At 37.0% G+C, this 12169-nt stretch overlaps 1 protein-coding gene across 6 annotated transcripts in view; it reads left to right on the forward strand.

Moving 5' to 3' along the window:
• ITSN2 (intersectin 2) overlaps positions 1–12169 on the forward strand; it is a 160217-nt gene that overhangs the window by 48898 nt on the left and 99150 nt on the right. For all 6 annotated transcript variants that reach the window (XR_003794872.1, XM_029231744.1, XM_029231742.1 and 3 more), the window contains 9 exons: positions 353–416; positions 1601–1764; positions 3095–3301; positions 3436–3532; positions 4351–4490; positions 9288–9351; positions 9892–10029; positions 10494–10579; positions 11275–11537. Coding sequence is in view for 5 of the 6 variants with exons in the window: in XM_029231744.1 (XP_029087577.1) it covers positions 353–416; positions 1601–1764; positions 3095–3301; positions 3436–3532; positions 4351–4490; positions 9288–9351; positions 9892–10029; positions 10494–10579; positions 11275–11537 (1223 nt within the window). In the remaining variant the exon portion in view is untranslated. The remainder of the gene's footprint in view (positions 1–352; positions 417–1600; positions 1765–3094; positions 3302–3435; positions 3533–4350; positions 4491–9287; positions 9352–9891; positions 10030–10493; positions 10580–11274; positions 11538–12169) is intronic.

Raw genomic sequence — 12169 nt, forward strand, 5'->3', positions numbered from 1 at the left:
ACTGAGCCTCCACTCTAGAGCCCGCGAGCCACAGTTTCTGAGCCTGTGTGCCACAGTTACTGAAGCCCGCACGCCTAGAGCCCGTGCTCCGCAGTAAGAGAAGCCACCGCAATGAGAAGCCCACGCGCCACAAAGAAGAGTAGCCCCCGCTTGCTGCAACTACAGAAAGCCCACGTGCAGCAAAGAAGACCAGTGCAGCTAATCAATCAATCAACAGTCAATTTATAAAAAATAATAATTGTAATTAAAATAAATCAATAACATTGTTGTTATTGGCCATTATTATTATTCAGAGGCATCAAAGTAATTCCATTTACTAATACGCTGTTTGATTTTTTTTTATTGTCTTCAGGTGATCAAGCACGTACCTTTTTCTTACAGTCAGGCCTGCCAGCTCCTGTTTTAGCTGAAATATGGTAAAATGTTTTCTTTTGTAGATGAGCTTAACTTTCTGGTAGTCTGACTTTGTTCTGTTTTTAATACTTAGTGTTAACATAAAGTTGTTTTTACTTGTAGTCTGTTGTTAATAAGAGTATTTCTGGGCTTCCCTGGTGGCGCAGTGGTTGAGGGTCCGCCTGCCAATGCAGGGGACACAGGATCGTGCCCCAGTCCGGGAAGATCCCACATGCCGCAGAGCGGCTGGGCCTGTGAGCCATGGCTGCAGAGCCTGCACGTCCGGAGCCTGTGCTCCGCAGAAGGAGAGGCCACAACAGTGAGAGGCCCACGTACCGCAAAAAATTAAAATAAGAGTATTTCTTCAGCTTTTTAGAAAATAAATTTTATTGAGTAAATGACTAAAAGTCAATTGGGGTTTTGTTCTATAGGATAAATTTCTAATTTCCTTAGAATTTCTAAGGAAAGGAAATTTCTAAGTGTTCTTCTATTTAAAAAAACACTTCTTTACAATTTGGCAAGAGTCTTGATCTTCATTCTGTTATTTTGTAGTTGTTTCATTTATTTCATCATCTATAAACCCAAAATTAGCCCTCCCTTCCCTTATTCCTACCTTAAAGAAATTGTTCTTTATAATATCTAAGGTTTTGGGTTTTTAATGTATTTACAATAAACATCAACCCCTACTCCATCCTTCTTTCCATTCAGAATATCCCCATGCCTGGCAGAGTGCCAGGCACATAGCAAGCATTCAGTAAATACTTGAACAAATGAATAAATTGTTTACAGTGGTTATACTCTTGTATAATTTCTTTCCATCTGCACTGGTGGAATTCATCCCAAAGGTATCTAGATACTATATAGACTGATAGTATTTTATTAGATACTATCTTTGGTCAGTGTATATTAATGTACAGGTTTCAGCTTTTTGTTATACACATACACATATTTAATTAAGTGATGATCTACATGTAAATGCTATGTCATTGTTTCCATTTTATCATCCTCCTCAAAAGTAATGTTGACCCTGAATAACAATATGTCACCCTCCAAACTAAGTAGCAGATGCATTAGTTTGATCTGCTGTCAGGTTCTGTGAGGAGGGCCCTGTTCCATCCTGAATAAAAGAGTGACTTTGAGCTCTTAAAATCAGGGGAGCTCAATACATCAAAACAAAACAAATCTACCGCCCTCATTGTCCTTTTAGGGCTTTGTCAGACCTGAACAAGGATGGGAAGATGGATCAGCAAGAGTTCTCCATAGCTATGAAACTCATCAAACTAAAGCTTCAAGGCCAACAGTTGCCCGTGGTTCTTCCCCCTATTATGAAACAACCTCCTATGTTCTCTCCATTAATTTCTGCTCGTTTTGGTATGTGTTTATTAATTTAATTAGATGCATTTGATAGTTAAACTTGATTCCTAGGCATAATATTTGAGAATCAGAAAAGGATTTGTTGGCATAAAATGACAGTCCCCAGACTCCAAGTTAACTTTCATGTCTGAGACTAGAAATGTTAAGTTCGCTGTCATAGCTAGGGAGTCCATGTGTCCCAGTTTTCCAGGGACAGTTGTGATTATGCCTGTTGTCCTGGCATCTAGTCTGGTTAGTGTTCCCTTTCATAATTCCCAGTTGGATGATAAATTATATGATCCTGCTAGTTATAGCTGAGCCTAAATACTATTCTTAATTAGTTTCCTCTATACTCTGTATGCATAACAAAACTGTGAACAATTTAAACTCGAAATGGTTTCATTTGGGGGGTAATTTAAAGTTATACATAGTAGACATTTCTTTAAAGGTTAATTAGCCAGCTAAATTTAGGGCTAAAAGTTGGAGACTTCGTGCTATTTAACTTGCATATTCATCAGAGGTAACTAGTTTTCCATTAATTTTGATTAGCCATTTTCCTATTATTTGTGAGAAGCACTCATTGGAACGGAACATTCAATTAGATATCTCTATGTATCAGAAACATGTTCTTCCACTCTAGATGTTAGACCTTAAAATACTAAATTCTTTCACTATTGCAGTGAATTCTAGAGATAATATCAAATCCTTGTGTAACCATATTTATATAGTGTACTTCATATTCTGCAGTTAGTAAACAAATGAGTCATCACTTTGTTCCTTTTAAAGAATTGTCCTTGAATCCATATGTATTGTGTTACGTATAAGAAAAGTGAAACGTGTGGCATGCTTTCTTCTTGCACATAGTGTGTGTGCATAAATGGTTCTCTTAAAGTATGCAGTATTTAGAACATCCTTTACAGGGGAGGGGAGAGTTTGGGGAGTGAGTGAGTGTGTGTGTGTGTGTGTGTGTGTGTTAACTCAACAGCACTGTATTTATTATCCCTACACAAAACCCCACATTTGATCAGGTAATACATTCTCTCATTGAGGATACTAATATTTAGTTGGAAAAGGCTCTTTAGTTTTATTCATGATACTAGAAGAGAATTTTTAACTCCTTAGTAGGCATTCGCTTAGTTCACACAGGTCAGAATATTGATATTAAAAGCAGTAGCTTACCTCCTGCACTGTACTGGGTCCAAGCTGCTTTAGTGAACTTTTTAAAACTAGTTTGCCAGCAGTGTTTCTGTAACATAGCAGTTGCTCACTGTACTGTGAACTTGTTTTCTGTCATGTGTTTTATAATTGGTTTAGCAGCACTGGGGAATGTGTTCTGTTTTGTCCTTAGGAATGGGAAGCATGCCCAATCTGTCCCTTCCTCAGTCATTGCCTCCGGTCGCACACATAGCAACTCCCTTGTCCTCTGCGACTTCAGGGACCACCCGTCCTCCCCTAATGATGCCTGCTCCCCTAGTGCCTTCTGTTAGCACTTCATCATTACCAAATGGAACCGCCAGTCTCATTCAGCCTTTATCCATTCCTTATTCTTCTTCAAGTAAGTGCTTTGTTTCTGATGACTCGGTATTTTATTATGAAGAAACTGTTATATTTGCATCGCAATAGATAGATTTCCTTCATACTTTGTGAAATTGTTTGGTATGAACCTTTTTCTTTTTTCATTTTTTTTAGCATTGCCTCATACGTCGTCTTACAGTCTGATGATGGGAGGATTTGGTGGTGCTAGTATACAGAAAGCCCAGTCTCTGATTGATTTAGGATCCAGTAGGTATGAATACTTAAAACTTCCAACTTTTTAGGCTTTCAATAAGGAGTATTTAACAAATGACTTTTTTTTTTTTAAAGCTCTGAGCTTATCCAGGTTTTACTTTATAGTGGCCAAATGTAAACACTTGGTAAATTTACTATTTGTAATTCACATAAAATAATTTTATTTAAGAATTATTAACTGTGGTGTTTTACTTTTGAAAAATATATCTTATGTAAACTAAAAATATTCTGTATTTTTAATCAATTTTTTGCACAAAGCTACATTTTTCTTTCAAAAATATTTCTCAAAACATCTCATAATCATTGTACATTATTATTTCTCGAGCAAAAGCTGCTGATTGAGTATCTTTAAAATTTCAGAAAGCACAAAAGCATCAATGTTCATTCATCACCACTCGTATAAATCACAATAATACTCTTTAAAGCAATGACCCAGAAGAACAATGTCTGCATCCTTGTTTAAACACTCACTGATTGTGTGACCTTGTTTTTCTCAACATCACTGAGCCATAGTTTGTCCATCTAAAGGATGGAGACAGTAATACTTTTTAAGTTTGTCATGAGGATTAGAAATAATATTTGTAAAAACCCTAGCACAATGTGGGGCCTGGCACATAGTAGGTTCTTGGTATATGGTAGTTCTGTACTTCATATGGTATTTGCTTTCCTAAGAATAAGGATAATTGATTAAATTTTTTCAGTATCAAGTATAAAAGTAATTACTGTTATATTATAGAAGGTATGATTCTTATTGTCTCTGACTTAACTAAACGTATTTTATTTAGTAACAAAAATTTTAAATAAATTTTGTTACAGCTCAACTTCCTCAACTGCTTCCCTCTCAGGGAACTCACCCAAGACTGGGACCTCAGAGTGGGCAGTTCCTCAGCCTTCAAGATTAAAATATCGGCAAAAATTTAATAGTCTTGACAAAAGCATGAGTGGATACCTCTCAGGTAAGCGGCATACGGTGCTTAAGAGTGTGAGAGAGTTATGATTTTATATGGACCTCTATTAAAGAAATTTTATTTGAAGTTGTATTTTGTAGCTCATTTAAAATTTTAACATCCAAAAAATTTAGCAGGCATTTGATAAATACAAATAATGTTTAAGTTGTGTAAGCGTTCAAAGTTCTTATAATCAAGTTGAGCACACCCAGCTTTTTGGAAAGAAGATCTCTCCCTTGAGAAGGTCAAACCTCATCCTCCAGTGCAGTGAATGGAGAACTTCATGTGATAAGAGAGTATGGCACTAAGCTTCAGCTCAGTTTCCCTGAGAGTCTCCTTCCTCATTGGTTCTTTCTCTGCTTGTCCTTCCAAACACCTCATGTGAGCATTGTTCCCCTTTAAAGCTCCAACCCAAATGTAGCCATAAAACCTGACCTGAGATCCCCATAGAACATTTGAGTCCATGCTGGAACAAACATCCAAACTTCACTAATTGAGGATAGTGAAGGGGGACATAAACAGAGGGTAATAGGCAAGTAGAATTCCCATCTTCTAACTTTTGCCTCTCTCTTCACTTAACAACAAATTATAGTTTAGACAAAGTAAAATGAGTGTTTAAAAATAATAGAGCTTTAAAGTGCTAGGGAACATAGAATAGGAGATATTAATACTGAAGAAATAAGATAAAACATCTTATAGGAAGGGAGCATTGAAGCCCTATCATAAAAGAAAAAAGTTAGGATTCAGATAGAGATTGAAGGTGAGGGCATTTGAGGGTGACAAGGAAGAAATCCTAAGAGCAAAAAGTACACAACATGTTTGGAGGATGAAAAGCAGTATATGAAATAGGAGTATGGGGTCTCTAGTTGTGCATTGGGGCAAGGGAGCAATAAAACTTTTGGAATTGATTGGAAAAGCTAATACGCAATATGCAATACTTTCTTTAAAGATACATATCTATGTGGTAAAATCTTTAAAAAAAACGAGAATTATACACAAAAAATTCAGTATAGTAGTTGCCTTTTCTGGGGGAGGCATGGAGATAAAATCAGGGAACACAGATAGCTTCAAAGAATTTAGTAATGATCTAGTTCTTAAGTTGTATAGTAGGTTAATGGGTGACTTTTATTAGTATACTTCATAACTTACAACTATACTATATATGTATCAAATATTATATAAGAACTATAAATTTCTGTAACTTTGTTAAATTATGTGGAACTATACTATATTTTTAAGTAATCTTTTTTTTTTTTTTTGGAATTTTAACATCTCTGAAATTGGGATGTGTATTATCATCAGTGGTATCTTAGCATTGTGTCATGTTTTGTTTTTTTTTGGCAGTGATTTTTCCTTCTTAGTGTTACTTAAAATAATGGGGTGTCTTATAATCAATGGCATCTTAGATTCTGTGAAATTATATTCAAACTATAGTATTTAACATTAACATAAAGTCAGACAATTCTCATATTTGAAAAAATGAACTTCTTTGGGCTCTACATTTTGCATTGAAGAAGTTTCTTTTTTCAGATTAACAGAAGTGGACTAAAAAGACATGTACAGAAGTGTTCATGGCAGCTTTATTCACAACATCCAAAAAATAAGTAGCCTAAATGTCCATCAACAGGAGAATGGATAAATAAATTAGGGTGTATTTCTTTAGCAGAATACCTTGCAGCAATAAAAATGAATGAACTGCTGATACATGCAACAACTTGGATCATTTCACAGATGTTGCATGAGTCAAAGAAGTCTGGCACAAAAGATCCATAATATTTAATCCATTTATATGAAGTTGAAGAACAGGAAGCTGAATTGATGGTGATAAAAATCAGAATAGTGTAGTTACTCTGTTGGACAAGGGACCATGTTAGAACCTTCTGGGGTGCTGGAAACATTCTGTATCTTGAGGTGGGTGTTAGTTGCATGTGTGCATACTCATGTAAAAATCCACTGATCAGTACACCTAAAATTAGTACCCTTTGTGTAGGTACTGCAAACATAGAGTATAAACAAAAGTGGGTTTGTGTTGCAGTACGAAGGGCAGTGGGGAGCCAACTGTGAGGAAATGTTCCCTTAATGTTACTTTATTTGTATGTGACACATTGCATGAAGGGTGTGTATCGTGTTTTCAGAAAATGTTATTAGACTTACAAGAGTAAAGCTGTATATCGGTAGTTAAGGGAAGGATTGATTTTCTTTGAAAGAAGAAGTTGTCTCTGGTGTCTTGAAACTGAGCATGAGCCCCACGTATATGAGGACAGGGCTAACCTAGACTTATGTGGTATGCTTTGTTCAGTGAATGTAGCAGTTAGTGGTCTAATTTTTCCCTTTTGTTCTTCCTCCTCTCTTCCCCATAAACCCTCAGTCATGATTTATTTAGATTGATTCATTGACTCAAATATTTCCTGAGTCACATATCTTCTGGGAACTCAGTATGACACTGGAATGCAGACAAGAAGACATGGCCCATGTCTTTAAAGAGCCCATAGTATAGGTCACATAATCTCAGTGAACAGTGGTTTAAAAGTGCTGTGATTAATATGGATGAGAAAGTGACTAATGCTGAGGTTGTAAGAGAGCGTTTCACAGGAGAGGTGACATTTGAGCTGGATCTTAGAGGATAAATAGACTGCCTGGTAGAGAGTCGGGGGACTAGCATTTTAGGCGCAGGAAATAGGATATCCAAAGTATTGGCGAACCAGTAGTGTGCATGCTCGAGTGAGCTTCCTTAGTGCAGCTTCCTCTGCTGCCTCTCTTTGGCCTCTGTATTACTCACATGGCCTGCACACATTTAAGCCTTCCGCCAGTGCACTTTTAACCATTGCATTCCTTCCCTTCCTCCTGTTGTTTGCTCTGTTGCCTAGTGCGAGGGGTCTGCTTTGTTATCTTTGTCCAAGAGCTGAAACTTTAGTTATAGAACCTTTCTTGGTTTGAAATAGCCTGCCATTTCTTTATTGGAAGAATCCTCTTTTTAACATAAAAACCTCCTCAAATCTTACTTTTTATATGAAATCTATTGAGAAGTATTAATTGAGTGAGGCTGTGAGCTATTTCCAGTGTGTTTCCTTTATGTGATTTCTGTTAAATGGCCAGATAGAAAAAAGAATGGAAAAGATTTTAAAATTATATAAACATTTGATTGCTTGTTATAATGTGTGGTATATTTGAGGTTGTTCCATATAGAATATGTAGCTTTGGTTATCCAGATCTCTGTGTTCAAAGCTCAGTGAAGCAGTGGGTTTAACGGCATCGGTGCTGGCTTTGTAGTGCAAGTTGTCGCTGAGGAAGAGCTGGCAGTTGTATCTCTTCTGTGCAGAGTTGTTTCGAGAGTCCTTGACTCAGGCTAACGCAGGGTAGGGCTGACTCTTCTGGCACTTGTGGCTTAGGCACCTGAGAGTGGGAGGTGTAGCACCTGCTTTATTGACTAGGTGACCTTCCCTAGAGAAGCCTCAGGCTTCATCATGGTCAGAAAGCCACAGACAAGCTCACCAGGAGTGAACGCTCCACTGAAGCAGAGAGGGATTGTCTGTTCTGGAATATATTCATTGAAGATTAGGAGCCTGTTACAGAGACATATTTTTGTTTTCTCACACTGAGGGAGAGAAAAGAAGTTGAACAGTTTACCATACATAGTAAGCATTCAGTGAGTGTTAGCTATTGTTATTATCAGTTGCTATCACATAAGTAAGCCCCCATTACACCTTAGATAGAGGATAATTTTGGATTACAATTTTCTTCATTACTTTAGCAAATATTTGTTAAGCATCTGTTTACTAGGTATGGGGTATACGTTAGTGGATAAAACAGTCAAGGCTTTTGTCTTCATAGAACTTAGCATAATAAGGGAAATAAACAAACAGGTAAACAAGCAAATGTTACATTACAAATTGTGATATGAGATATAAAGGATAAAAGCAGGAAATGTATTGAATGGTAGGGTGGACAGAGAAGGCCTTTCTGAGAAGGTGACATTAGATTTCGACTTCACAGGTGAGAAGGACCTAGACATGCAATGATGTAGAACTGTAGGACTTGATGTTGGATATGGGTGTACAGGAGAGGGAGGGTTCAGGGGGGACTTTTTGATTTCTGGCTTGAGCCACTGGATGGATTGTGATACCATTCATAGAGAAGGGAGGACTGAGGAAGAATGATTTGGGTGAAGATTAGGAAGAGGGGCCTGGATGGGGATTGAAAGAGTAGTTTTATATGTATTTGGTTTGATATGCTTATAAAATACATACATTGATTTTTCAGTTGGATATAGAAGTCTAAACTTAGAGGAGAGGTTTGGGCTGTGGATGTACATTTGGGAATCCTCAGCCTCTAGGTGCTGCTTAAAGTCATAGAAATGGATATGAATGCACAGAGAGAAAAGAGTGCCCAGGATAGATCGTGAAGAATGCCAGCATTTACAGGTCATTTAGAAGAGGAAGAGTAGAGACGAAGGAATGATCAGAGAGATAAGAGAATATCTGAAAATGCTTAAGGAAGCTGTGCTTTGAGAGCTTGGCCTCTAATACTCTGTGTCGCTGGCTTAGTCCATCGTGTCAGTCACTTGTGTGTACCATTATCTTCTGAAAGGACACGGGAGCACTTGATTCTACTAACTGTAGACTTTAAACTCCTTGGTCCAGGGAATGTGTTTGTTTTGATGACTACTGAATGCTCAGTGTCTGGTGCATGGTAAAAGCCCATGCTATCCCAGGGTAGCAGCAGTGTTATTTCAAGGGTACAGCTATTTAAGTTTGCATGACTTTAAGAGGCTAAAGAATTTTTTTATGCTTTTTCTCACACAATCAGGTTTTCAAGCTAGAAATGCCCTTCTTCAGTCAAACCTTTCTCAAACTCAGCTAGCTACTATTTGGTGAGTTTGCCCGTTGATTATGATTTTTAACTATACATTTTCTGTTATACTGTTTCTGTAAAAGTTTGTGACTCAGAAGCATTCCATAAAAGCGGCCATGTGAAAATTAATGCAAACCTGTAAGCAAATAAAATTGCTTTGTAAAATGTTATCCTCAAGAATTTGGCATTTAATTATTTTACAAGTAAAACTTGTTTGCTTTTATATAATGCCTTCTATGGAGAATTAGAGAATATCTCATTTTTAATGTGGAGCTAAATGTGATTTGATGGGTGAATTAACCATGTACCAAGACAAGCCACCTTTTCAGAAGGAATATTTCCCTTTCCATTTCAACGTTTCTTCCCTCTCTTTTGTGATATGAAAATTGAGGGTAAAAATTAGCTCACTTTTCCGTGTGTATTTACTTTTCACTAAAATGTGTTAGCCCAGCTGTTCTACTGTCATTATTCTTGTTTTAAAAATAAAAAATTGAACTCTTCTGAAAATATTTTACTCTAAATAGACTTTCTTAGTTGTGAATTTTCATATTTTCTTTAGGACTCTGGCTGACATTGATGGTGATGGGCAGCTAAAAGCTGAGGAGTTTATCCTTGCAATGCACCTCACTGATATGGCCAAAGCTGGACAGCCATTGCCACTGACTTTACCTCCGGAGCTTGTCCCTCCGTCTTTTAGGTGAGTGCCTCTGTAGATGAAGGGGTGTTGTTTCGATCATGTTTGGCAGACATGATTATTACTTTGGGATTTCCTGAGGCCTCTGCTCTAGTTTCGTGGAAAATTGAACATTTACATTGCCATTTGATTTTGGTATTTAATGAGTTACACTGAGAAGAGAGTAGATATTAGAAGTAGGTGTGTATTTTCACCACATCATAGATAAGGAAACTGATGAGTAAAGAGATTAAGAATAAATTTACCCAAGAATAACAATTGGCTGAACCATGATTTGAATCCACATCTCTCTGGCTTGATAATCCATACACTGCTGTACAGTGTAACTATAGACCACACTATATTTTAAATATCTTTAATTACATTCTAAATATTAAATTGCTCTAGTCAGTGGTAGTCTATATAGTCTGATCTAAAAATTCTCAGATCTCATGATGCTAAATTTATTTGTTGTTTGCTTTTCTTAGAGGAGGAAAGCAAATTGATTCCATTAATGGAACTCTGCCTTCATATCAGAAAATACAAGAAGAGGAACCTCAGAAAAAATTACCAGGTAGCATCGAGTGTCCAAGTTGTATATTTATTGTGAATTCTCTTAAATTTTACCATGAAATATAAATGAACGTTTAGAATTTTAAAATTCTTAATATTTTATATGCTGTATGAGACACTATTTGATGAATGGGATGGATTTCTCCATCAGTAAAATTAAGATAGTCAAAACTGAGAGGAAGAGACAGGTGTGTATATTTGGCAAGAGTGTATGTATTAGGTGTCCTAGTTAAAGTGTTTCTCCCACTTTTGGAAAAATCATTATAGCAAGCTTTGTAATGAAATCTTGAGCTTTAAAAAAAGATTAAATACTGGTTGAAAAAGTACATGTGTAGGTATTTTAAAATATTAAAAAGTTAATGACATATACCAAATATAACAAATATATAGCCATACAACTTTGGTTATCCTTGAAGAAAATGCTGAGAAAAAAATTGAAAAGCATTTTCATTGGCAGGAATAGTAAAATTATTTTTCTCTTGGATGGACTCAAACTTAGAGATTTGTTTTCCAAAAATGAATATTCTTAGAAGAAAGTAAATATTTTACTATTTACATTTGAGTTAAAATTATCCTTCGGAGAAGTATCCACAGAGAAATAGCAGTCACGTGATCACGAGGCATGAGGACGTTGAAACTAGATTACAGGTTCATTAGGCTTGATGTTGAAGAATGCTTACAATATACCTTATCTAGTTACGTTCGAGGACAAGCGGAAAGCCAACTATGAGCGGGGGAACATGGAACTGGAGAAGCGACGCCAGGCCATGATGGAGCAGCAGCAGAGGGAGGCAGAGCGCAAAGCCCAGAAGGAAAAGGAAGAGTGGGAACGGAAACAGAGAGAGTTACAAGAGCAAGAATGGAAGAAGCAACTGGAATTAGAAAAACGCTTGGAGAAGCAGAGGGAATTAGAGAGACAACGGGAGGAAGAAAGGAGAAAAGAGATAGAAAGACGAGAGGTTATTTTTTTAAGTTATTTTATTTCCCAGGAAAATCATTTCATTTAGTAAGTGGCTACATTTCATTTGATAAAAAATGGTAATTTTTGTTGTGCTTTTTCTCAGCATCATTCGTTCATTCTTACCCTGTACGAATCTGAATCTTCCTTCTCCTGTGGAGAGATAGAGGGTCCTTGCTTGTGAGGGGTTTCAGGGCTGGCAGCTGGTAGAGAAAGCATGTCTGCAGGTGATACCTCAATCAGTGCAAGATTGGTTGCAAAGCTGAGTTGAGTGAGGAGCCAGAGGAAGAAGTCAGTGTGATCAGGTCCTTAAACGAAAGTAAGTTTAGGATCCAGAGTGAAAGGCCAAGTAATTGGAGAGGCAGAAAGAAGAGAGTGGGGAGTTGAAGGCCATGAGAGGGATCACGAGGGTGGGCTTGCACAGGTCTTTGGGAAAACTGGTGCTGTGTGGGGTCCCTGGGAGGCCTGGTTGTATTTTCAAGGGCTGTGCGTGGACCACAGTAAATTACAGTGGCACTGAAATAAGGTAAATAAAATATTTTTCTTCCCTGATGACAGAATAAAGGTACAGTTATTCCTACTAACATTTGCATTTATGAAGTCATCCTTTTTTTTTTTTTTTTTTTTTTTTTG

Source organism: Monodon monoceros, unplaced genomic scaffold (genome assembly GCF_005190385.1).
Source record: "Monodon monoceros isolate NGI ecotype Baffin Bay Population unplaced genomic scaffold, NGI_Narwhal_1 Super_Scaffold_19, whole genome shotgun sequence".
Classification (NCBI taxonomy): Eukaryota; Metazoa; Chordata; class Mammalia; order Artiodactyla; family Monodontidae; genus Monodon; species Monodon monoceros.